Source organism: Sturnira hondurensis, unplaced genomic scaffold (assembly GCF_014824575.4).
Source record: "Sturnira hondurensis isolate 20B ecotype Veracruz unplaced genomic scaffold, ASM1482457v3 Scaffold0022136, whole genome shotgun sequence".
Taxonomy (NCBI): Eukaryota; Metazoa; Chordata; class Mammalia; order Chiroptera; family Phyllostomidae; genus Sturnira; species Sturnira hondurensis.
The window spans coordinates 10,480,722-10,507,032 of NW_028094767.1; the positions used below are offsets into that span (position 1 = coordinate 10,480,722).

General features: G+C 35.6%; 1 protein-coding gene across 5 annotated transcripts in view; it reads right to left on the bottom strand.

Moving 5' to 3' along the window:
- PHF3 (PHD finger protein 3) overlaps positions 1-26,311 on the bottom strand; it is an 87,439-nt gene that overhangs the window by 46,257 nt on the left and 14,871 nt on the right. For 4 of the 5 annotated variants that reach the window (XM_037034335.1, XM_037034338.1, XM_037034334.1 and 1 more), the window contains one exon: positions 2,660-2,821. The exons of the other annotated variant lie outside the window; for it this stretch is intronic. In XM_037034335.1, the coding sequence (XP_036890230.1) occupies positions 2,660-2,821 (162 nt within the window). The remainder of the gene's footprint in view (positions 1-2,659; positions 2,822-26,311) is intronic. 5 annotated transcript variants of the gene reach the window in all.

Genomic DNA, 26,311 nt, shown 5'->3' on the forward strand with positions numbered 1-26,311 from the left:
ATACAAAATAAAAAGCTATTTCCACTCCTATGCATATCCAATACTCTGAATCAATCATCAACAAAAAAATTCTCCTACCTTTCAGTATAAAACCCAATATTTAGAACACTTCCCACTATACTTGAACAATAAAAAAATAAACATTTTTTAAAAATAAAGAACACTTCCATAATTTGTCATATATCATTAAACTGTAAGACTCTTAACTACACATCCCCATTTATCTATAACAGTCATAGATGAGAAAGCATATCCTTTCCCACTTCATTGTCCCAGTTTGGACAAGAAATTATATGGTCATCCTAATCTTAGAAACACTAATTCCCTCAGCACTTGGTAAATATTTGATCATTAGGTTAAGCTTTTTTAAATTTCTTAGTGGATTATGAACTGTTTATCATATGTTCAACTATATAAATAACAGTTTTAAATAACTCAAATTTCAATGGCTGGTTATCAGTATTTAGATGATTTTTAAAGCTCTGGGGATAGCTTGTAAAAATTTACAGCTCTATTTTATTCATCTACTCTGACATAAAATAAAGAACATTTAACACCCATTACTTAAGTGGTTGCTAAAACTGATAAACAGCACATTCAATTGTGAAGGTATACAGATAAAAAATTGTTTTGCAACAGTAACTGATTTACTGAGCAAAGGGTAAAGTCATTTTTTCTTCTCTAATATCAACTACCTTAGTTTCAAACCTGGATTGTATAGGCCAAACATTTGTCTATAATGTGTATTCTATATTTTTCATTTCTCAAAGTCACAACTATATATCAAATAACTGATTAAAAATATAAATTGAGAAAAAGATGACATAGTAAATATATGCATCTAAGTCAATCCGCTTCTCAAAACCCCACTAAAGTTATAGAAAAGGCATGAATCTGAAGGAAAGAAAGAACAGAAGAGAAAACACTGACAATTTTGAAAGCCAAATGAGATCAAGAAGCAACTAATGTAAGGGATTCAGGAAAAGACAAAAGCCAAAAGCTGGCAATGCTGGCAAGAATTCAAATGCTGGCAAGAACTCAAATGCTGGCCATTACCACCTCAAAAGGCTTAGGAATTGGTGACCTCAGATGATTCCAAAGTGAGGGTGAAGGCGGGTGATTAAAATGAGCTGAAGCTATTTAAGAAGATCTCTAAGCTCCTTCTCTCCCCAACTCCATCTGTTTAGACAACTCCCATTCCCTGGTCCTAACCCAAGAGTAGAAGGCTTACTCTCTGGAGAGTGTACAACAGTGTTTCTAGGCTATGCATCAGTCACAGATTAAAAACTGAAGGATAAAGTACACTGAAATTTGTGTGATTATGCTAATGTATACATACTGAAAACAGAGACATCCCGGTCAAGTTCCCTTAAGGGCTCCCATAATTACGCTAGCAATCTAAATTCTGACATCAAGATTCCTCCCAGAAAATATCACAGCCAGTTCACCATACAGCGATGCCCACAATTAACAACACCCAATCCACACATTAAAAGGTTCCATACAGTTTTAGTTTCCTAAACATGAGCAGACAATCAAGGATCAGACATTTAGGAAAGTCTCTAACACTTAAAAGACTGAACCCCCCCCCGCCCCCGCAAAAAAAGACAACATGGAAAAAAATGAACCTCTATGAAAGAAGGGAAAAAACTCTTTAAAAGATCATTTAAGTGCCTTATGATGAAAAATAGAAGTATAGCGTACATGAAACAAGACTAGAATGCTACAAAAAATACTATTCCCAAAACAAAAAAAAGAAGGTTCACAAATTATAACAACAAAACTTGGATAAACATGAGAAAATTTCAGCAAGCAAAGGAAAAAGACAAAGAGGTGAAAAGTAGGCAAGATAAAGAAAATGAAGGCCTATCCCTGCTATCTAATGCTTGAATAACAGGAATTCCAGAAAGCAAGAGCAGAAAAAAAAATAAAGAAGGAAATTTACCAATGCAACAGTCCAAGAAATCTTCCAGAAATGAGTAATAGTTTGAGACTAAAAAGACCTATTGAATACCCAGCTCAATATAGAGAACACACCTACACCAAAATATATCATCAGAAATATCCAAACACTAGAGCTGATAAGAGATTCCACCAACTTCCAAGAGAAAAGTAGCTAACATACCCAAGGTGGGGATGTGGGGGAATCAAAATGGAACAGTTTCAAATGTTCCATCCTTCAACAGTTTCTGAAGGAAAATGATTTCCAACCCTGAATTTCTATATGCAGGAATGCTAAATCTTCATAATCCACAGTGAGAAATTGGTAAATACCTACATCAAAATAATCAAGAAGCAGCCATATATAAATATTGGGGATGTTTAAGTATATACATATTATATGTATTACATACATACACTACTTAGAGACATGGAAGTAAATGTCAAAAAATTAATAAAACCAGCTAAAAGAATTAACAGTGGTTTCCCCTCTGAGAAAATGAAAATAGGTAGTAGGGTAGCAAGTATTAGATATTTACGCAAATAGTCAATTCTTTAAATTATGTGAATGTGCAATTTCAATTAAAATTTTTTAAAATCATACCAACAAATTGGTATGAACTAAAACTGATTAATAACAAAATGTTCAGCAAATTGAAAATTTATGACATCTGTCCCTATACCTTTTGATTTTCTAGGTAATCTTTGGAAGGATTACCTTGTGCCATTAAACGAGGTGATTTTCTTGGTGATCTCACTGAATTTTCTTCTACTTTGTCCCTCAAATTCCTGTTAGGTAAAATCAGTTCTTCTTCATCAATGGTATCATTGCCACTTTCTTTAACAACTCCTTCGTCCATAATATCGTCAAGACCAACAACTAGAAAAAAACAAAAGCAACAAAAAAATTACTCCTAAAAATATTGGGGATGCTTAAGTACTTAACAGCAGTACAGAAAACATTGTGAGAATGTAATGCAATACTACGTAGTCTTGAAAATCTAGGTTTATTCCTACTATGGGATAATGCCACTTCCAAGCTCCCAATTCAGTATTACAACTGTCTATCTTATGAGGTAACTAGTTAAAGAGAAGATTAGCTATGTAATCTTTCTTGGTTTGACATACACTATCACTCTCACTTATCATTCACTGTACTTTTGTGAACATGCAAGCAACTACACTGAGTACTCAATTGCCCAATTTTGGTTAAAGCTGTACAAAGAGTTTAATATCCTAAAAAGTTTGCGTTTCTGGGTTCACGCTAGAACCAAAAGATTCTGCTTCCAACTTCATATGATATATGTGTGAAAGTATCATGGACATGCTTTTCAGTGGACACACACACACACACACACACACACACACCATTTAAGTTTCCCTTCCCCCAAATGCCAGAGAAAAATGGTTGGTGTTCAATATAGCTTTGTAATTAAATTCCTTTCTCCTAGTCAAAAAAAGAGACAAAAATCACTCATTTAATGAGATGGGGAGATACGGAAAAGGACTGTAAAATACTGAAAAAATATATATACTGAGACACTATACTTATATTTTCATTGGATTTATTTCTCTATAGAACAAATGTACCTTAACTGGCTGACATATCGCAATTCCAAATGTGCAGGTATATGAAACCTTGTAAAAAGAATGTGAATATTAGATCAGAAGGTCTAAATTCAAATCCCTGCTAAAATACTTAAAACTTGACAGTCACTTAACCTATCATATCAGTTTATCTCTAAAATTGGAGTAACAATACCTGTCCTACCTACCTCACCAGAGCTGTTGTAAGGATGAAGGAAGGTGATGTATGAGAAAAACTTTAAAGCACTAAACAAATGTTAGTTATTATCTTCATCCTAGGGGTTAGAAGGAAACTCAAGAAGTTATCTAGTCCTCATCTTTGTAGCCAAGTAGAATTTCATTTACAAGAGCTCACAAGAAGATAGTAGTCTATCCTAAAATTTAAAGAGAACAAAATACCTTCTAAATACACTTTGAAACGGTACAATCTTTTTGAAGAGCAATCTGACAACAAATAGAATCACAAAACTGCTAATATACTCTGACCAAAAAATTATAAACAGAAGATCGGGTTATGAAAAAAATACTGGCTAGAAAACATATTTTGATCCTTGTCAGTAACAAAAAAAAATGTGTGCATGTACATTTAGACAAACATAAAAATTATCAGGAAATAGATGACAATTTCAGTAAGTTACCCTATAAAAGACAAAAATAAATATATTTTCCTATTTTCCACACCTCCTGTCACATGTATTTCTCCGAAAAACAGAGGATCAATAGGCATGATGCTAAAGTTTTAAAGAATACACTTAAGAAAAAATCATCAGGACCTACTTAAAATATAATTAAGAGAGAAACACGTGGGGAGGTCAATTGAAAGCTATTCCACCATGATGAAATACTTCTGTTGCCACACATTCACATTGTTTTCAAAGTATTTTTATTATCATACTTATAGTTCTATCATGTTCATTCGAAAAGGCAAAATTTGAGACTTTCAGCAATTTTATATGAGTATATACAATGTATGCATTCCAAATATGAATAGAAGTAGATAAAGAAAAAATATCTCTAGCTAAGGCAGATAAGGAATTCTGTGCTTTGTTTTGTTTTTTAAAACCAGTATTATTTCTCTCTCTGTTTTCTACAATGAACATGTAGAGAAAGGAACCATACAAAAAAGGAAAATAGTCCAGGAGAAAAGTGATTAAAACCTGAGTAATAGTGTTTGTCAGTAGGGAGAGAAAAAGCATGTTATGAATTTTAGAGCTATACTGCAAAGAAGAATCAACAGAATTTAGCAAGCTATATCCGAAAGTCAATTATTAGGTTTTATCATATTCCATTTCCTAGCAGCATGTGACACAGCTGACCTTACTCCTCTTCTTGAATCCCTTTTTCCTCATTCAGCTCCTGGACATCACCTCCCTATCTTATTAGTCATTTCTTAAAATTCTTTGATAGAGCCTCCTCTTGCAGATCTCTACATGCTGGAGGACTTAAGAGTTCAGTCCTCCCATTTCTCTATCTACACTTACTTATCCCCAAGTGATTCATTCATCCAGAACCATCTACATATACTTGGATAATTCCCAGTTTTTTTTTTTTCAGCCACAACTCACAAATGACCTCTGGAAGAGTAATTTGACATCTCCACTAGGTATCTCAAGTTTAACAATAAACACTGAAAATACTGATTCCACCTATTCTACCTGCCCCCTTCATGAAACTGTCCCCCCTACGGTATTCCTAGTAATGGAACTTCCATTCATTCACCCCATTGTTCAAGCCTGAAACTCTAGAATTGTCCTTAACTGCTCGTTCCTATCCAACATCTAAGCGATAGCATATCCTGCTAGTTCAATCTACACAATCTACCACTCAACTGAGAATTTACCACCTCATAGATAAATTCTATTCCAAACCACCATCATCTCTTATCAAAATTGTAAGTCTCCTAGTGTCCCAGGTTCCTCTACTGCCATCCCACCACACTCTCACAGCTTATTCCACACACAATCACTGTGAACCTTCTCAAGTATGTATTTCGTTCATCTCAAAAGTATTCATCACTACATAAATCAAGCTCTACACTATCTCCACATTTCCAGGTCTCTCATGCTAAGGCCCCCAAACAAAAAAAAAGTACCCCCTAGCCCTGGCTGGTGTAGCTCAGTGGATTGAGCGCGGGCCTGCGAACCAGAGGAGTGCGGTTCGATTCCCAGTCAGGGCACATGCCTGGGTTGTGGTCCAGTTCCCTGCAGGCCAACTCCCAGCAGGGGATGCACAAAAGGCAACCATACATTGATGTTTCTCTCCCTCTCTCCTTCCCCTCTAAAGATAAATAAATAAACTTTAAAAAAAAGTACCCCCTTAACCTTGCTTCTCAAATTCTTCTATAAAATGGAGATACTAGTGGTCAGAGGGTTGCTGTGATGATCAAACTAATATGTGTAAAGGGCTTAAAACAGTAACTGGCATAGAGAAAGCCCTATTAACTGGTAAAGGTTTTGTTTCAGAGTATTCCTACTCATGTACCTCACAATCAATTATGCATTCCTTCTACCTTCTTTTCCTCAACTTCCCCCAGAATAAATTAACCATTAAAAAAAAGTATCTGAGCTTTCTTTCTTCTAGTCCACTCATCTGATTAAAGTAATATACAGTAAAGAATAATCTCAGACAAACCCTTCAAATTAGGTACTTGTGTTTTAAAAAGTTTAGTCCAATTGCTTTTGCTAAGAAAACAAATACAAGGAAAAGGAGAATCTGGGTTCTTTTCAGAACAACGCCTACTCTCAGGGATTTCCCACATCTCTCCCTCCCAGGCCGTAATGCAAGCTAAGATTCAGTACTTGATACTCGACTGTTAAAGAAATGGACAGTCCTTTTCAATAATCCACTAAAATGGGAACTTTGAGTTACTGCCCCCAAACTGCAATGCCCTGAACTGTTTAGAAGGCAAGTATGCAGTCAGCCATGCCATGCAGAAAAAAACAATTATGTTTCTTCCTCCTTTCCACATTCCAGAATCAGGTGTCATCATCATTTGAAATTTTTGGCATAAAACCTAGAATCAGACTCAGAAACCACCTTGATCCTGAATTTAAATTACATTAAAATCCCTCCTATCCCTATCTTCAAATGGTCCTAATTAAATGTCCTGAGCTCTGACGACAGTCAAATCTATGTGAAGTCTTCCTAACACTAATACTGCATTATTTCAAGACTAGTTAATTTTTATCTTTTTTTGTTAAGAGGGGATACATGAGATAAAAAGAAAATAAAAATCATTTGGAGTTATATTTATTAAAGTTCTCAACAACTAGGATTAGTTTAAATTACTTTAATACTTCACAAAATAGAAAACCACCTGACATCCTTTAATTCACATTAACAGTACAAAAGCCAAACTCAACCATTTCTAGGACAATTATTTCCCCTACAATAAAAGTTTACATCAAGTATCAGACTTGAGGGGGAAAAAAACCAAAGAACATGGTATCTTTGCACAGTCACAACACTCAAGGTTAGATACCTAGTTAATAGGTCTGTGTTTTGAAATAGAGTAAGGAAATACATGGATTCATCCTCTTAACCAAGGCCCACAGCTTTCTCATGTAATACTGCAGACCATCCAGCCTCTAGTTGGGCCTCCCTTCAGTTTGAGTTCTTTCCTTCATGAACAATCCATACATTTATCCCCAAAACAGGCCATAGCAGGATATGCCATCAAGCTGTATGTTATGTGTAATTAACCATTTGGGGGTGAATTTATCATTTTAGATATTAACATTCCTAATTTGAAAAATGCAAAATCAGCTACTCTATCCACATATTTTTCCTTTTCAATTCCTTCTTTACAATAAATTTTGAAGCATAGGTTTACTGAGTCAAAAAAAGCAAATATATGGGGGTTTTTTACTATTTTATCTCATCAGATGAATTTCCATGAAGATTACTTAAGATTTACAGTGCAAAGAGCTTCACATTAAGCCTCAAGAATTCACTGGCACTGAGTTTTGGATTTTTCAAAGAAACATGTCACTAAAAAAGCCTTCAGTTGTATAAACTACTGTCTTTTTGTATTTCTTTACCTTTGCCTACCCTGTTACTACTCAGGTCTTCATGTCTTTTGCTTTCAATAATATGTGAATTCTTTATATAATATGTGTTACCTATTTATTGCAATATTTCCCCTTGTTTACCTTATTTTAGTATTATTTTGTGTTGACCAAAGTTAATTTGTCTTCAGAATGCTGTCTTCAAGTTACTTCAATACTATTAAATTATCCAACCTTTCTGCTCTAATATACATTTAGTTTAGCACATTCTGAAGTCTTATATTTAAATGTACGCAACTATTTGAACTTTTGCAAACTCAAATTCAGGGTTTTCTGTTGTTTAACCAAACAACTCTGAAAGAATGACACTGAGTTAAACAAAGTTAAAACAGTGTCTTCATCGCAGATCTTCAATGTTTTCAACATACTAAAGGGCATGATTATGAGGCAAAGAACTGCATGTGGTATATAGCGTTAACTGTTTTTAAGCTCTACACTCCCTTTTTCCCCTCTACCCCTCATCTCACACACACACACACACACACACACACACACACACACACACAACCAAAATACTATTTTTTTCAGAGATTTTTCCTTCTTACTCAATTTTCTAATTCATCTCATCTTAAAATATTTTCTTAAAAATTTCTCCCCCCTAAAATGTGTTAATAGATGTGGATGACTTAGGAAAAGACAGAAACACATATACTAAACAAAGGTTTTCTATGAGGAAAAGTAGTATTATTATTCGTGCCACTTTTTAAAGTTTTTCCTTTTTATGAAAGTAATACATGCATGTGCATTTAGCTGCCTCTAGTTCCATAAAGTTTGTTTTAAGAGACATTAATGCCTAGCACTCACTTCTCCTTCACTTCCCCCAATGAACCTCAATTACTTCACTGGGAAAATGTAGATATTACCACCATTCACTGAAACATTGCTGTGACAACTGAAATCAACTAATGTAACTTCTAACATAGTGCTTTTTATACAAACAATAGTATCTTAAATAAAAGGTAACCATTATCAGTATATCCTGGCAGATCTTTTCAAATAACTCTTTATATTCCTAAAGTGCCCTTTATCTGACCCCTTCCCAACTGTCTAATTGCTCTTAATTGCTAAGATTATACTATCAAGCTAATATAAAAGTAAGGTGGTAATTATTCCCTAAGAATGTAACATTTTAATTCTACCCTAAAATATTTCAAAGTATTTACCTCTATTGAGTGGGTACAATGTGTCACATGTATCTAGATTATTCCAGATGCCAATGATACAAAATTATCAAGACAAATAACCTAGTTCTTCAACAAATAATTATCAAGAAATGATGGGGGAAGAAGGTGGGGAAAACTAATATAAACTAAAATAAATTTACAATCAACCAATTAAATACACTTATTTCAATTATGATTCAAACTGTAAAACAAAATAATATTGAGAAAACTGGTTAGAGCTGAAAGGTGGACTACATATTTGAAAATATACTTTGTTTTAGGCAGGATAATATTACTGTGGTTATTTTTTAAAAATAAAGAATTATTATCAGCCCTGGCTGATGTAGTTCAGTGGATGGAGCGCCAGACTGCAAACCACAGGGGGTCACTGGTTCGATTCCCAGTCAGGGCACATGCCTGGGTTGTAGGCCAGGTCCCCAGCAGGGGGCATGTGAGAGGCAACCACACATTAACGTTTCTCTCCCTCTCTTTCTCCCTCCCTTCCCTTCTGTCTAAAATTAGATAAATAAAATCTTTTAAAAAAGAATTATTATCATTTAGAGATACATGCTGAAATATTTACAAATGATATTACAGTAAGTCCACACTTAACATTGTTGATAGGTGCAAAATGACGTGTAACAAAACCAGTTTTACCACGGACTAATATATAAGTACATGAGGGTTCATTTACTATTCTCACTGCTTTGATACTTTCCATAAAATACATTAAAAACAAAAACAGGCTCTGACAGATGTGGCTCACTGGGCTGAGCATCCGAAATGTCACTGGTTCAATTCCCTGGTAAGAGCACAAGACTAGGTTGTGGGCCAGGTTCCCAGTTGGGGGCTTGCGAGAAGCAACCAATAGCTCTTTCTCTCCCACATAGATGTTTTTCTCCCTCGCTTTCTCCCTCCCTTCTCCTTCTCTAAAAATAAATAAAGAAAATCTTTAAAAGGTTAAATAAAATTTTAAAAATTTAGAAAATACGTTTCCAAGAGTCTTTAGTTTAATGAGGGTGAAACAAATATGTGGCATGTTAGATAAGTCATATAAATGAAAGTAAAAAGTAATATGAAGCACAGAGAAAGGAACAAAGAACAGTTTGTAATTTGCATTAGAATGGTCAAAGAAAGCCGAAGATATTTGTACTCGTTTACTGTACAAGACCTTCTAGCCCAGGAGAAAAGTGAAGGCCCCTGTCAGCTCTTCAAGCTCTGCACAGGAGAAAAGATGTCTTAATTCCCAAAAAGGCACTGTACAGGCTGGAAGGATCTTGGAAACGACACTGCTGAGGTACTTTTTCAGCCAAAGCCTGAACAAGGGAACAGTTTTCTAACTAGAAGGCACATCAAGTACTTAGACCCTGAGGCAGGAGCAGGATGTTAAAAGGAACAGAATTAAGGGCAAGTCTATAAGGCTAAATTAGCAAAAGGGAGAGAGAGAACAGCAGATAAAATTAGAGAGGTAGCAGGGTAAACTGAGGAGTGACTTTACAGGCCAGAAGGAACTTGAGCTTTTTTTTCCTTTGTGCAAAATGGAAAGTTCCCAGAGCACTATGAACACAAGGGTGGTATGACCCAACATTTTAAAGGCTCACTCATGATACTTGTTTGAGAATACACTGAGAAATCCCACAAGGCAGAAACAGGGTAACCACTTACAGGCTCAAACAATGATCCAGGTAAAAGATGGAAATGACTAAGACTATATATAGTGGCAGTGAAGAAAGTGAGTTCCAGTAGCCAAGTTCTGGATATATTCTGAAAATAAAGCCAACAGGATTTGCTGACCAATTGAATATCTAATGTAAAAGAAAAGAATATATATATATATAAAGAGTGACTGCAAAGAAACTCAAAAGGAGGACTTCCAGCCAAGATGGAAGCGTAGGTGGAAACACTGTGCCTCCTCGCACAACCAAGTTTAAAGACAACAAAGTTTTAGTAACAAAAACGCAGCCAAAACACAGAAAATTGAACCATACCGAAGTCCGACAACAACAAACTGTTCAGCCAGACCAGTAAAGAGGGGCCAAGTCAGCGGCTCCCAAGTGGGGTTGCGCATAGGAAAAAGCAGCTGGGCCGGACCAGACCAACCCAGGAGCCCAGGCAGCTGTTGGCAGATCCCAGGTGTGGGGTGGCAACGGGCAAACCCAGTGAGGGCACAAAGTGGCTGGCTGACCGTGGTCACACATTCACGCACAGATAAACCAAGTGAAGGAGCAAGCAGTGAGACAGACGGCACAGGTTAGGACCCCAACGACTGGCCTTAGAGCGTAAAAGCACCAACTGAAAAGACTTTCCACGTTGAGGTGCCAGGAGAGGCTCCCATGCTCACAGAGAGTTTGTTGGAGAGACCCATAGGGTCCTGGAGGGTTCACAGGCCCACACACCCAGAAGCTGGCACCAGGGGGCCAGGTTTGCTTGCGAGAAGCAGCAGAAGGGACTGAAGTCCGAGAGAGAGCAAAACAAATGCCACTGCCCCTCTCTGACCCCGCCCCCACATACAGCATGACAACCCAGCAACTGGGTTGCCCCACCCTCGTGAACACCTAAGGCTCCGCCCCTCATACTTAACAGGGGCCAACAGACCAAAACATTATGGCTCAAGAACGGCTCAAAGCCCCAGAGCCTATAATTCTAAGCAACCAAGAGATAGCCAATCTTTCAGATGCACAGTTCAAAACACTGGTGATCAGGATGCTCACAGAATTGGTTGATTTTAGTAACAAGTTAGAGTAACAAATGAAGGCTAAACTAATTGAAATGAAGGGAAATGCACAGGAAACCAATAATGATGGAAAGGAAACTGGGACTCAAATCAAGGGAGTGAACAAGAAGGAAAGAAAAAATGTCCAAATAGAAAAGAATGAAGAAACAAGAATTCAAAAAAATGAGGAGAGGCTTAGGAACCTCCAGGACATCTTTAAACATTCCAACATCCAAATTATAGGGGTACCAGAGGGGAAGAGGAACAGCCACAAGTGGAAAACTTATTTGAACAAATAATAAAGAAGAACTTCCCCAGTCTGGCAAAGGAAATAGACTTCCAGGAAATCCAGGAAGCTCAGAGAGTTCCCCAAAGAAGTTGGACCCAAGAAGGAACACACCAAAGCACATCATAATTACATTAGCCAAGATTCAAATGAAGGAGAGAATCCTNACAGCTAAAACAAAAGCAACCTAAGAGGACAGCTGGATAAGGAGCAGAACCATAGAAATGGAGATCACATGGAGGGTTAGCAACAGGGGAGTGGGAGGAGGAGAAGGGCGGGGAAGGTACAGAGAATAAGTAGCATAGATGGTAGGTAGAAAATAGGGGGGAGGACAAGAATAGTATGGGAAATATAGAATCTAAAGAACTTGTGACACACGGACATAAACTAAAGGGGGGGAATGGTGGAGGAGGGGTGTGCTGGGTAGAGGGGAATGAAGGGGGGAAATAAGACATTTTCTCTCTCTCTTTCTTCCTGTCTTCCCCTGTCTCTAAAGGTGAATAAATAAAACCTTAAAAAAAAAAGATGCCTGCCCTGGCTGGTGTAGCTCAATGGATTGAGCGCACGCAGGCCTTCAAACCACACGATCGAGGTTCAATTCCTAGTCAGGGCACATGCCTGGGTTGCAGGCCAGTTCCCAGTGGGGGACACATGAGAGGCAACCATACGTTGATGTTTCTCTCCATAAAATCTTTGAAAAAAAAGATGCCTAAAATCTGAACCCTGAGATACTCCAGCATTCATCAGTCATAAAAGATGAAGAGGAACATTAAAAGAAACAAAGAAAAAGAAGACAGGGAAGTGAAAGAGTAACCAAGAGAGTTGTAAACCAAAGTCAAGTGCATAGATGATTTCAAAAGGCAGATTAACTGAATTAAATGCCACTGACAGGTAAAACAAAAGTGAAATGACCTTTGGATCTGGTAGTGACTGGTGAGGATGAAATCTGAATTTGAAGGACAGAGATCAAGGACAGAGAGCACAGAAATTATTTCCAGGAGTTTTGTTATACACAGAGCAGAAGAACAGGGCAACAGAAATATACTAATGAATAAATATAAAGGATGGTATGTGGTAACATTGAAATCCAATTGTAAGAATGACAGTATATACATTCTTCTTTTCAACAGATGAAGCACAGGCAAAACTAAGTTCAAAACAAGAAAATCTAATTTCATAAATATATAAGTATGTATCTAAGATATAAGGGCTAAAAAATGTACTAAAGGTTTCTGCTTATTTTTTAACTACCATGCAACACGGATTATGATTTTAAGGACAACAATGAAATGTACACACCAAATTTTCCATTGGATTAGCTCTGCTCTAATGCTTCTAAAAATAAGCAAACAGGAAAGGCACTTGGCCACCCACTGGCTACTTCTGGAAAACCTACAGTGACCAGGTCAATACTCTTAATACTAAGTTTGTGTATTTGGGGAGTATCAGGGAGTACTTAGTTGCTTAAGGACTTACTACTTGGTTGTTTAAATTTTACTTTTATTCCTTCTGCTTTTCTTTTTTGGTAGAAAAACTCATGGGGAAATCATTATCTCACAGTTCATTTACATAAAACATCGATTAAACTCACTAAGGTGAAAAACTAAATATGAATGTAATCATATAAACACAACCCAAAGGGATATTAGAAGTATTTATTAACAATGAATGGAATACTTTAATCTGACAAAAGAGCTAATCACCACTTAAGTATATTTAATTTAAAGTGAAGAATACTTTCATTTGCCATTTCTCTAATTGGAATGTATTAATATTTAATTGACTCAGGGTCTTCAAAGGCTGCCAAAACACATCTCTAAGGATGCTGATACTTTTAATGTCACCTATGCAGAGAGACCTACTCTGGTCAGCCCAAATCAAATAAACAATGGCTTCCACTGTGAATCAAACAACCAGACATTGTCTATATCTTACACTCTTCTTGTAAGCTACATGAGAACAGGTACTCTGTCTCAAACACCACCTTATCCTCCAGCAAAGGAAAGAGTATGGCACATGATAGGGATCTAATCCATATTTGTTAAATGAACAAATAGCACCAACTACTTTTATGTCAAAGCAAATCATTACACCTCACAATTGTGGAGCCATGAAGTAAGGTGCTAATGCTATTTAATAAGAATGTTACCATGAAAACCAACCAGTTTAAAAATATGCAACGTAACTCTCTTATAATATGCATCTTACCATTACTTACTGGTGTCATATATCAAAGAATCAGATCTCAACTGGGCACTTAGTTTTATAACATTGTTTGCTTTCACTCAAATATAAGAGAAAAACAAGAGACAATCAAGGTTCAAGAAAAAGTTCTTAGAGCATTAGATATTTTTTCTGTAAGTTAAATAAACACTTAACATCCCTAATTTGTAGTAGCCCAGGAAAAGACTTTTAATGGTCTACACAGTATTAAATGAATTATAAAACTCCATGAGGGTAAGAATTTGTCATTTTGCTTTCTGAGATATCTCCAATTTCTAGAACAGCAGCTGAAACATACAGTGCTCGGTGTTAATAACAGCCCGAATTTTAAAAAAAAAGAAACACATGAATACATACAAGAATTTGATGGTTCCCAAGTTCTATCTCAAGAGATTAGAACATCCACATTAAACCACACTCCAAGTAAGAAGTTACCTTTAATCAGTAAAAGAAATAGAATAAAACACCTCTACTCCACAGTACTGTTGATGGACTTCTTGCAAAACTCAAGAGTAAGAATGAAAACAGTTCAGAAAACAAATTAGAAGGAAGCATCCCAACATGGCACATAACAACAAAAAAGCTACTCAGGAAGATCCAGTTTTCAGGGTATGTGCATAGCAAACCAAAGGGCTACAATTGATAAATTCTCTATCTAGTAGACATTTTCATCAAATGTATTAAAAAAGTTAAAGACATAATATCCCATTTAAAATTGTACCAAAAAGAATAAAATACCAAGGAGGTTAAAGAGCAGTATGCTAAAAACTAAGACACTGATGAAAGAAAGTAAAAACACACATACAAAAAAAGGAAGAATATTCCATGCTCATGGATTGGAAGAATTATATTGTTAAAATGATCACACTACCCAAGGCAATCTACATAGTCAATGCAATCCCTATCAAAAATTCCAATGCCATTTCTCACAAATAAAAATCTTAAAATTTATACGGAATTACAAAAGACCCTCCCACCAAAGCAAAGCAATCTTGAGAAAGAAGAGCAAAGCTAGAGGCAGCTCCTGATTTCCAACTATATTATAAAGCTATAATGATCAAAACAGTATAGTACTGACATAAAAATAAACATATAGATCAATGGAACAGAACAGAGCCCAGAAATTAACCCATTAATTTGACAAGAAAGTCAAGAATATACAACAAAGAAACAACAGCCTCTTCAACAAATGATGCTGGGAAAACTGGAAAGCCATGTGCAAAAGACTGAAATTGGACCCCTTACCATACACCTTACAAAAAAAAAAGTCAACTCAAAACATAAGGCTTCAACATAAAGCACAGAAACTATAAAACTTCTAGGAGAACACATAAGGGGTAGGCTTCTTGCCATCACTCTTCAGCAATCATTTTTTGGATTTGACACCAAAAGCAAAGCCAACAAAAGCAAAAATAAACAAATGTGACTACATCAAATCAAAAAGCTTCTGCACAGCAAAAGAAAACATCAACAAATCATGTATCTGATAAAGGATGGATTAATACACAAAATGTATTAAAAAACTCATACAAGAATAAAAAGTAAAATTTAAAAATGGGCAGATGAGCAGAATACACATTTCTCCAAAGAAGACATACATATGACGAAGAGGTACAAAGGGTGTTCTACATCACTATTCATCAGGGAAACACAAATTAAAACAACAACACAGCCCCTCACACTTGTTAGAATGGCTGTCACCAAAAAAAGAGAAGAATGAGTAAGTGTTAGGATGTGGAGAAAAATAAACCCTTGTGCTATTGGTAATAATGCAGACTGGTGCAGCCACTGTTGAAAACAGTCTGAAAGTTCCTCAAAATATTAAGAGGTGGAACTACCACCTCAAAGTAATATATATACCCATAATTCCACCTATGGGTATATAAACCCAAAGTAAATGCAAGGAGAATACTGAAGAGATATCTACATTGCCATGTTCACTGCAGTATATTATTCACAACAGCAAAGATATGTAAACAACTGAAGTGTCCATCAACAGATGATAGGATACACATACACACACAATGGAATATTACTTAGCCATGAGGAAGAAGTAAAGCTGACATTTAGGAAAATAGGGATAGACCTTGAGGGCATTATGCTACTAAGTAAGATAAGCCAGACAGAAAAGACAAGCACTGCCTGGCATCACTTTTATGTGAAATCTAAAAAAAGAAAAAGTCAAACTTAAAGAAACAAAGGATAAAAAAAGTGATCGCCAGGGATGGGAGAGGGGTGGCACAGGATGGAAGAAAATAGAGTGGGGATAAGGTTAATAAAAGGGTACAAACTTTCCGTATGAGATAAATAAGGTCTGAGAATATAATGTAAAGCATGGTGACTACCACAAGAATGTACAACTGAGAAAGCTAGGAGAATAGAACTTAAAATGTTCTCATACATATAAAAGAATATAAACATGTGAGGTGATAAGTATAGTGACTAACTAGATGGGGGAATCCTTTTCTAATGTATATACTTTAAATATCTTAATTTTACATGCCAATTATACCTCAATAATAGTGAAAATTTTTAAAAGATACAACCTTGATGGAAAAAAAGTGTCAACTCAGGAATAAATTTAGACCATAAGAATTATTGGAACTTGGAACACAAGAGAATTCTGATAAACCTAAATATACCTGATAAACTAAAATATACCTAGGTAAGGGTCCTACTTTAATAAGAAGCAAATACTATATGTATTTAGTCTTAAAGCAACTGTATATATACGTAGTAAAATATATCTTGTTTCATTCCATAATTTAGGTTTAGAAGTCAGTAAATACTTTTGTATCTTCAATATTAAGTCTCTATGGGCTCTTAAGAGCATTTTGGATTAGGTAATCCCCTTACCAAGCTCATTTCATTTAAGAGTAATTCTAGAGCCCTTCCTAAGAAAAATAAATAGCAGCCCTCAGAGAAAAACTAGTAAGACTTTCTGTTCATGTATTACATTAACACACCTTCATAAGCATCCACCCCCTTACTTTTATTTCACACATTTCTAATCATCTCAATTTCCTGGGCTATCAATTAGATGGATGGAATATACTAGGTGTTTAAGAAAAATACACTAGTAAGTCCAAAGACATTTTACAGCAGGTCTTTGAATAAAGTTCAACAGCACTTCATGATAAAACATTACAAACTTACTCTTCTATCAGTCAGCCTATGGTAAAACTGGTTTCCTTACATATCATTTCTCTTAAAGTCTCAGAACCTATCAGTGACATTAAGTGAGGATTCACTGTATTTTAAAAATCCATGAACCCATTATGGCAACCTAAAAAGAGCAAGCCAAAAAATAATAATTTGCCACCTCTAGGCGTTGGATGTGCTCATTTCACCAACTCCTCACTTTGAAACTTGGGTAACCAAATGTCAGTCCTTTCCCTTTAATCTGCCTCTTCATTAGGCACTATACCCCAGAGTAACCAGGTAATTAGGGAAAATGTTTATCAGAAGAATACCAACAAATAAATGTAAGGGGAAAGACAGAAAATCATCCCTTTGCTACAACTGATTCCACCAAGTATTATCAATGAATGTGTAAAACCATTGTAGTAAAGAGGAACTACAATTCCATGTTGCCAAAAGCATATGCCCCTCCAGAACACGTGACATTTCAAGTATTTAGGAAGAAGAGTTTTAGCTGTTGCCACCTTAACTCTGTAATAAAACTTAACATCAAAACCAAACACTGTAAGACTTCTAATGTGATATATATTAACTGTACAGCATCACCAATGAGGATTTCTGGCAAATACAAGTTTAACATGAATCTAAGCAAGTTTTTAAACCTAGTTCCCAATGTGTAGGAAATAAATGAAATATACAAGCCAAATGATATCACAAAGAAACAATACTAAAAATCCAAAACTTGGGCCCTGACCAGTGTGGCTCAGTTGGTTGGGCACCATCCAGCAAAAGGTCGTCAGTTCAATTCCTGGTAAGGGCACATGCCTGGGTTGCAGGTTTGGTCCCTGGGTCAGGGCACATGTACGAGAGACAACCAATCAATATTTCTCTCTCGCATCAATGTTTTTTTCTCTCCCCTTCTCCCTCCTTTCCCCTCTCTCTACAAATAAATATAAATAAATAAAAAATTTTAAAAAAAACCAAAATGTGGGAGATTCCTGAGGGATATTTGATCTTACCACTTCAAAACGTCAGTAACACTGCAAAGGGGTGTGGGAGTCTTCAGGAATATAACTAAATACTAGGTTCTTCACTGTATCTTGAACAAACCAAATAAAAATAGTATTCTGGGAACAAATGGCAAATTTGAATATAAACATAATATTAAATTTTAGAGAATTATTTTTTAGGTCTGGTTATGATTTTCTTATGTAAAAATGTTTTTTGAGATGCACGATGAAATGTAACTAGATGGAAGAATTGGATGGGTAAATTTGATGGATAAACTGGTAAATTGATAAAAGGATGCAGCAAATACAGCAAAACATTAACAGGTGAATCTTGGTAATAGATAAATGTATGTATACTATACTATTCTTTCAGTATATTTTAAATTTTCAAAATATAAAGTTAAATTTTTAGGAAAAAAGTCCTGGCCAGTGTGGTCCAGTTAGTTGGAGCATCATTCCATACATAAAAAGTTTGTGGGTTTGATGGGATCCCAGGCAGAGCATATACCTATACTGCAGGTTCGATCCCCAGTCGGGGCACATATGGGAGGCAACTGATCCATGTTTCTCTCTCATACAGATGTTTCCCCCCCTCGCTCCCTTTCTATCTCTAAACTCAATAAACAACTTTTTTAAAACTTAGGAGAAAAGAAATGCTCAGGAAAAAATATATCCTTGATCAGGTATCTAAATAGCATGTGACTTACAATCTACTTTGTTCCAAAATACATCTAAAATGACCTTTAAAAAGATACATAAGGTAGTATTTTAACAAGAAAAAGCAAAGGAAAAATATGAGTAAGAAACTAATAAGATGACGTCAAAGATGATGTTAGTATACACAGAGTTACAAATATTCACATTTATTAGGCGTTCCAATTTTAAGAAGCTTTAAAAGTCAAAATTTGTCGGGTATTTAGCAAAACTCATCAAGGAAAAAATATAAAAATATGGTCAGTATATGTCTGAGAAGGTACTACCTCTAAATAAAATACTACTTCAACAGACACTCTTATATAGCAGCTTTCATTAAACTTTAAGGATTAACTAAGCAGGGGGTCCTCCTAAAGAGGTGTACACAACTAAAGGAATGCACACATATCTGTGTCCAGGAAGAAAGCATTTTTATGTATATTAACTGTTACCTGAACAAAAAAAACAAAAAAGAAAAATTAACTTTACCAATATGAAATCAGAGTGACATTAGTGTCCTTGTTGGATACTCCTTTGGACAAAATTCCAGTCACAATTTATCATGAAACAATGTTGAGAAAAGAGACTGAGAATTCCATAGGAAGGAGTTGACACTTTTATTGCATTTGTTTGCCTTCAGTATTTTGCAGTTACAGGATGTCATCATAGTTCTTTTTATATTGAAAAGAAAGCTTTATAAACAGTAGAGGTTTACAGTCATTTTAATGAATGGAAATAACTATGAAAACCTTTATACCACACAGAGAGGTTCTCTTAATTCAGAAAACATCTGAAGAATTGTTATACTTAAGGGTGAGTTATACATTTTTTAATAAAACAAAGAATTTTGTGAATGAGGCACTGTCATTATAAGCAACTATGATATGTTACAATGAAAAATAAGCACCCTAATCTGTCCCTTCCACATAAAGGTGACATGTTAGTAATGAGTAAGAAAATAATTGCTTTTCTAAAATAAATTTGTGTTAGAAAACTAATGTTTGGAAATGTCTCTATCATTCTGTGATTTGTGACTAAAAATGAAATGTGGCACCTATAGAAAACTCTTACTGGACACTTTAAAATTTTTCCGAATATAAAGATGCAGTGAGTTTTGAGCTAAAATGGTAAATATTTTAAAGTATAACAACTTTTTATAAATTTAAAAGAACAACAGATACATTGAAGGTGGCAGCTACGTTCCAATTTACCTGCAAACAACAGGCTATTTCATACTTGATAGGAACAAAAAAACTAGGACTGTAACTTGTTAGTAAAGCCTACAGTGAATTCCTTCCATTTGAACCCATGTATCTTTCTTGGGTTATCTTTATCATCCACAACAGTCATTAAAATCAAGTTATCAAACTCAACTTAGAACCAGATATATAAAAGATTGTAGCAGAATGACAAGATGAAATTTGCAAAAGTATGCATGTTCAATAATACTGTACTCCAATTTACACAATGGAATTCTATGCTGCAGAAAGGAAGAAGGAACTACTACCCTTTGCAACATCATGGATGGAACTGGAAAGCATTATGCTGAGCGAAATAAGCCAGGAGGTGAAAGACAAATATCATATGATCTCACCATTAACAGGAGTCTAAACAAACCAAACAAGCAAGCAAAATACAACCAATGACACTCAAATATGGAACAGGCTGTCAGGGCCCAGAGGGGAGAGGGGAGAGAATCATAGGGGAAAAGGGAATGGACTCACATGAACAAGTATAAAAGACACATGGACAATAACTAAGGGTGGGGGGTGGAAAGGGGAGGGAGGCGGGGAGCATGGGGTGGGGGGCGGGCAGGGTTGGGATTATAAGACAGAAACCTGTACTTGAACAAGAATTAAATAAAAATTATATTAAAAAATAAAAAATAAAAAAATAATACTGTACTCCAAAAGGGTTCTTGTACAATTAATAATTTTAATAATTTTTAAAGTGTAAATGTCACTTATGTTTTCTACAGATCACTTTAAAATACCTACTGTCTTACAATGGACATTAACATTAGCAAAGTTCAGACAAGTATTTAGAAAAACTTACAAACTGCTAAGGACTCAAAAAGGTCATACTGATAAACTTGTATAATAAAAAAAGCTTGAATACCATGACTTTAATGAAATGAAGCCTCAGATACACATACAGTAATTCTGACACCTACCCCTTCAGAGTGAAGCAATGCAAGAATCCAATCTCCTTCTAAAATTTTTGATATAAGGAGATGATCAAGACTGATGAACAGAGACCTGAATATGCAAAATGAGATCAAGCCAAGTTCTATTAGTTAGGGGTGAAAAATAGACATGCAGTGTAGAAAAGTCTTTGACAAATGAAACAGAATCAGCACTGAAAACAAGCCAAGTACTCAAACTTCACAGGATGACCTGTGAGCTGGGGTCAGCTTACAAGTAAAAGATCCTGATCTTAACTTCCTCACAGAGTAAACTACAGAAGCTATGCTTGAGATGGTTAGCTGTTGCCCGATATCCATTTAACCAACCTTCCTCATTCACCAGAATTCCTGTTTCTCAACTGGGCATATGATCATCCAAAATTAACACTATACTTTTCAACCTACCTTACTGCTAGATGTAGAGTATCTGATAAGAAGTTAATATCCAAAATTTATAAAGAACTTATAAAACTCAACATCAAAAAAACAACCCAATTAAAAAGTGGGCAAAGGACCTGAATAAACACCTCTTCAAAGAGAACATAAAGATGGCCAACAGACATATGAAGAGATGCTCAACATCACTAATCATCAAGAGAAATGCAAGTTAAAACCAATAAGATATAACCTCACACCTGTCAGAATGGCTATCACCAATAAATAAACAAATAACAAATGCTAGCAAGGATGTGGAGAAAGGGGAACCCTTTTACAGTGTTGGTGGGAATGCGAATTGGTACAGCCACTGTGAAAAGCTATACGAGATGCCTCAAAAATTAAAAATAGCTCTTCCTTCTGACTCAGCAATCCCACTTCTGGGAATATATCCAAAGGAACTCAAAACACTAATTTGAAAGAACATAAGCATCCCCTATGTTCATTGCAACATTACTTACAATCACCAAGATATGGAAGCAGCCCAAGTGTCCATCAGTAGATAAGTGGGTAAAACAATGACAAAACACTTACAAAATGAAATACTAGTTGGACATAAGAAAAAAGAAAAAGAAAAAATAAAATTTGACTCTTTGCGCAAGTATAAATGGGCCTGGAGAACCTTATGCTAAATAAGCCAGTCAGAGAAAGACAAACATCTTATGGTTTTACTCATATGTGGAATCTAATGAACAAACTGAACAAACAACGAAAATGGAGACAGACTCACAGAGAGCAGGATGACAGCTAAGGAGTAGGGAAGGTTAGGGGTTGGAGGGATGGAACAAAAAGGAAAAAAGATTCATGGACATGGACAACAGTGTGGTGATTGCTGTGGGGAGGGGTGTGTAAGAAGACTAAATGGTAATGGGAAAAAATACCATAAAAATTAAATTTTTAAAAAGATGCACTTAAAGACATAAAGTCTATAATAGAAGGAGATCGTAATTAGGAAAAGGTGGTACTTTAGGGATGAAGAGACAGCAGAGTACAATATCAACACCAGTAGCTCCAGTTCAGAAATCTTTTCAGAACATTCTCCAACTAAGACAAACAATTGTGGAATAAAGAAGAAGCACAAGAGGTAGAAAGTCCACACCTAAATAGTTCCAAAGGAATCCAGGCAATAATTATGGTGAAATGGAAACAAGGGATTGCACAATCCCACTATGACTGGAAGAAAACAGCCAAGAATAATCAACGGGAACTAAAGAGACTAAAATCTATGAATTGCACTGAACAAGCTGCCACTTTAAAGATGGTCTATAAAACAAAAACTATCTACATCAAAATTATCTTCATGTCTGTGATTATGAGGCTTCTCCTGTCCACTTATGCATTAAAGGGCTCTAAAATTGTCTTCCTAGGAAAAATTTGGCTCTATCCTTCTCGGGATAGGCAGAATAGCCTCTTAGTCAAACAAATGCCCCAATCACAACCTTTAAATCTACATAACCCTATGTATTTATAAAGTTTATATCCATGCACTTAGCTGAATGGGGGGGGGGGCAGGTAATTGCATTCCCAGTGATTCTCAGTGTTACATAACTCACACTTACATCAATATATTTAAAAATCTGATGTAAGAAATTATATTCAAGTTGTTTGAAAGGTAAGTTAAAATCTAACCTGTGATTGGGCCAAACCATTATATTAGTTCCTATAATACCCTGTGTACTGCAATACATACTGAGGGATATTATAAGAAAAAGCCCTATGTCCACTGAAAGCATGTTAAGGATTTTCCTTATTATATCACATATCATAGTAAAACTATACGTGAAATTTCTTTCTAGTTTCAGTGTCAGAATAGTTTTCCTTTTCCTGGACACTGAATTTGTTTTTACTTAAAGAACACTAATGTTTTCACCATGGAATGCTGTTCTCTTGTGCAATGGCTGCTAGAAATCTGAAAGCCAAAACTGTTCCCCACCTGCAGCAAGTATTTTACTATCTTAACTTCTGGTCTCACTACTTGGCCTCACTTTTTTCCTTTGTGTTTTTCCACTAGTTAAAATTTAGTGAACACCTACTACATGCTAGACTAAAAACTATTCCAGTAAACAACACGCAAAGCAACCCCTGCCTTCATGGATTTAGTTTAAAATATTCTTTATCTTTAATAATTAAAGTGCTTTGGTAAATGCCCATTAATCATTTCTGAGCTTTAACACAGTACTGTCAAGAAATGTGATGGGTAGGATTTTACCCTATTTGCAAACTAGCCTGTTACCAATTCATAGTGTAGACAGAAGACATGAGACTATGAGGTTAGAGACAAAGAATTGTCATCATGGTAGAGCAAGCAGCATGATCATATTATGTTCAGTTCCCTTTGCCTCCCCACCTGCAAGTTGCACAGGGGCAAGGTGGATGGACCTAGACAGATGCTTACACCCATGGTGAGTTGAGACTCAGGAGAAAAACAGTGTGAGGAACTTACTGCTTTATGAGTAAGCAAGACTGCTCTCTCTGGTGTAAGAGGTAGAGGGGAAGGAGCAAATGTTAGCTCATTCTTCAAGGCTGCTTCTTGCAAATGTGACCCTAAAAAATGGCCCAGTTAAAAAGTGGCCAGGACCTTGCATTCTTAGCATACCAAGCAGGAAAGTTTGGGGGCACAGGAGGCCTAAGCAGACTAACTCTCCTGATAAGAGTATGTTAAATAACTAGACTTATTAAGCATCCTCACAGAAAAAAAAATTTAAAAAAAGTTATTTCTAAATTAAACTTTAAGCTCCATAAAAACAGAGACCAAGTTTTGTTTTACTCAACATTGTATACCTACTACCTAGCATACTATAAGAAACAAAACTACTATTCAAAAAGTGAATAAAGCAAACAACAATCGGTTTTTAACAAAATTTCTTCAAGTGGTTTATTTTAAAACCTCAATTTCTTCAACTGTAAAATGAGAAGGGAGATACATAAATACAATGAATCAATTCTTTACCTAATAGAGTCTTTAAATAGCTCATAGTACACTTCTCCCTGTTGGCACTTAGTAAAGCCACATCCTTGCAGCATCTTTCCACTACTCATAATTAACTAAATCACTAGTCAATGCCTATTTCTCTCCAAAACCCCTTGATCTTTAGCTAAGAGCCATTTCAGGAATTCATAAATCTCTCCTACAAAACACACATTATTTCAACAGGAAACACACCATGACACACCACAATTTTTTTCAAACACTCCTTATTTTAATTTTGCTGACTATGAAGCCAAATAAAATTTGGGATACAGTTTAGAGCCTTGCCCTTAAGATCACTCATGTACTTAGAGGCAGAAAAACTGAATCCATTCCAAGTGCTATGACTTAACTTGTTGGTGAAATTGGAAATTAATCACTCTCAAAACATCAATTTATTCAACTATAAAATGGAATTGATTAAGTTATCTACAGCTTTTAAGTTCTTTATTAAGAGTTAATGAGATAATGCTGGCGAAGCACTTTTGTACAGTACTTGGTACATTAAACACCCCCATGTATTAGCTATTTTATCAACCTCCATTATACATAACCCCTTATGAAGGGAAAAACGTGGCTGCTGTATAAACTGCTTCTAACACCACTTTCTCAAAAATCCTGAGATTAAAACTACTAGTTTCATGACAACATAAATAAACCAGCAGCAAAAGTTCAAAGAACAATGTATCATGTTCTAAAAGTTTAGTACCTTGCTCTGATGGTTAATACTATGTGTCAAGTTGGTTATGACACAGTTCCCATATATTTGGTGAAGTGCCAGTCTAAATGTTACTGTAAAAGACTTTTTTTTAGATAATATTAACGTTTAAACCAGTAAACTTTGAGTAAAGAGATTCTTTCATAATGTGGGTGGGCCTCATCAAATCAACTGAAGGCCTTAAGAGAAAAAAACTGAGGTCCCTGAAAGGCAGAGAGAACTGTCTCCAGACTGCCTTCAGACTCAAGTTGCAGCATCAAATCTTCCCTGGGCCTACATTCCACCAGCCTATCTTGAAGACTTTGGGTTTGCCAGCCTCCACACAATCACAATGTCTTAAACCAATGTCACTCTTGCTCTTCATTTTCTACCTTGGGATTTTCTAAATTTAGAAAGTAGTATTTTAGTGTTTCTGTTAAAGGGCTTATTTATCTCAGTTCACTGCTGTTATTTTGGCATTAAGGATGACTTGCAGCAATGATTAAAAAATAATAACCTGTTTGACATAATCTATTTAAAAATGTCTAAACTGAACATAGAGAAAGCATAAGAAATAATATGGCAAGAAAGAGTGAATTAAGAGCAACAAAAGCTGCTTACTTCACTTCATGTGCTTTCAGTTGTACTTCAAACAATTTAAAGAAGCAATGGGATACATCAAACCTACAAATAGGATTTAAGATTAAAGTAAACATAGTCTAGTTTTTAATAAAGAATAAATAACAGGAACACTTTTGTTGGAACAGACCATAAAAGGTCATTCAGTAGAAACAACTACAGGCACACCTCAGAGATACAGCAGGGTTTAACCCCAGACCACTGTAATAAAAGTATCGCAATAAAGTGAGTTGTAATCTATTTGCTTAGCAGAGGTTCTTCCCTTATGTTAAAAAAAAAAAGCCACACAACACCTGTGAATCACAATAAAACGAGGTATGAACTTCGTCTCTTTCTCACTGCTACATATTGAATCTAATTTTTCAATGGACAAAAAACTCAAATCTCTTGTCAATGGTACTAACTTTCAAGCCACTCTGGTTGCTGTTACCGTATTTTTCGGACCATAAAACGCACCTAGGTTTTACAGGAAAATAGGGGGAAAAAATTTGAAGCAAAAAATGTGGTAAAATACTTAATAACATAAATAACATAGTATTTCACCAATGTAAATGTAAACAGAA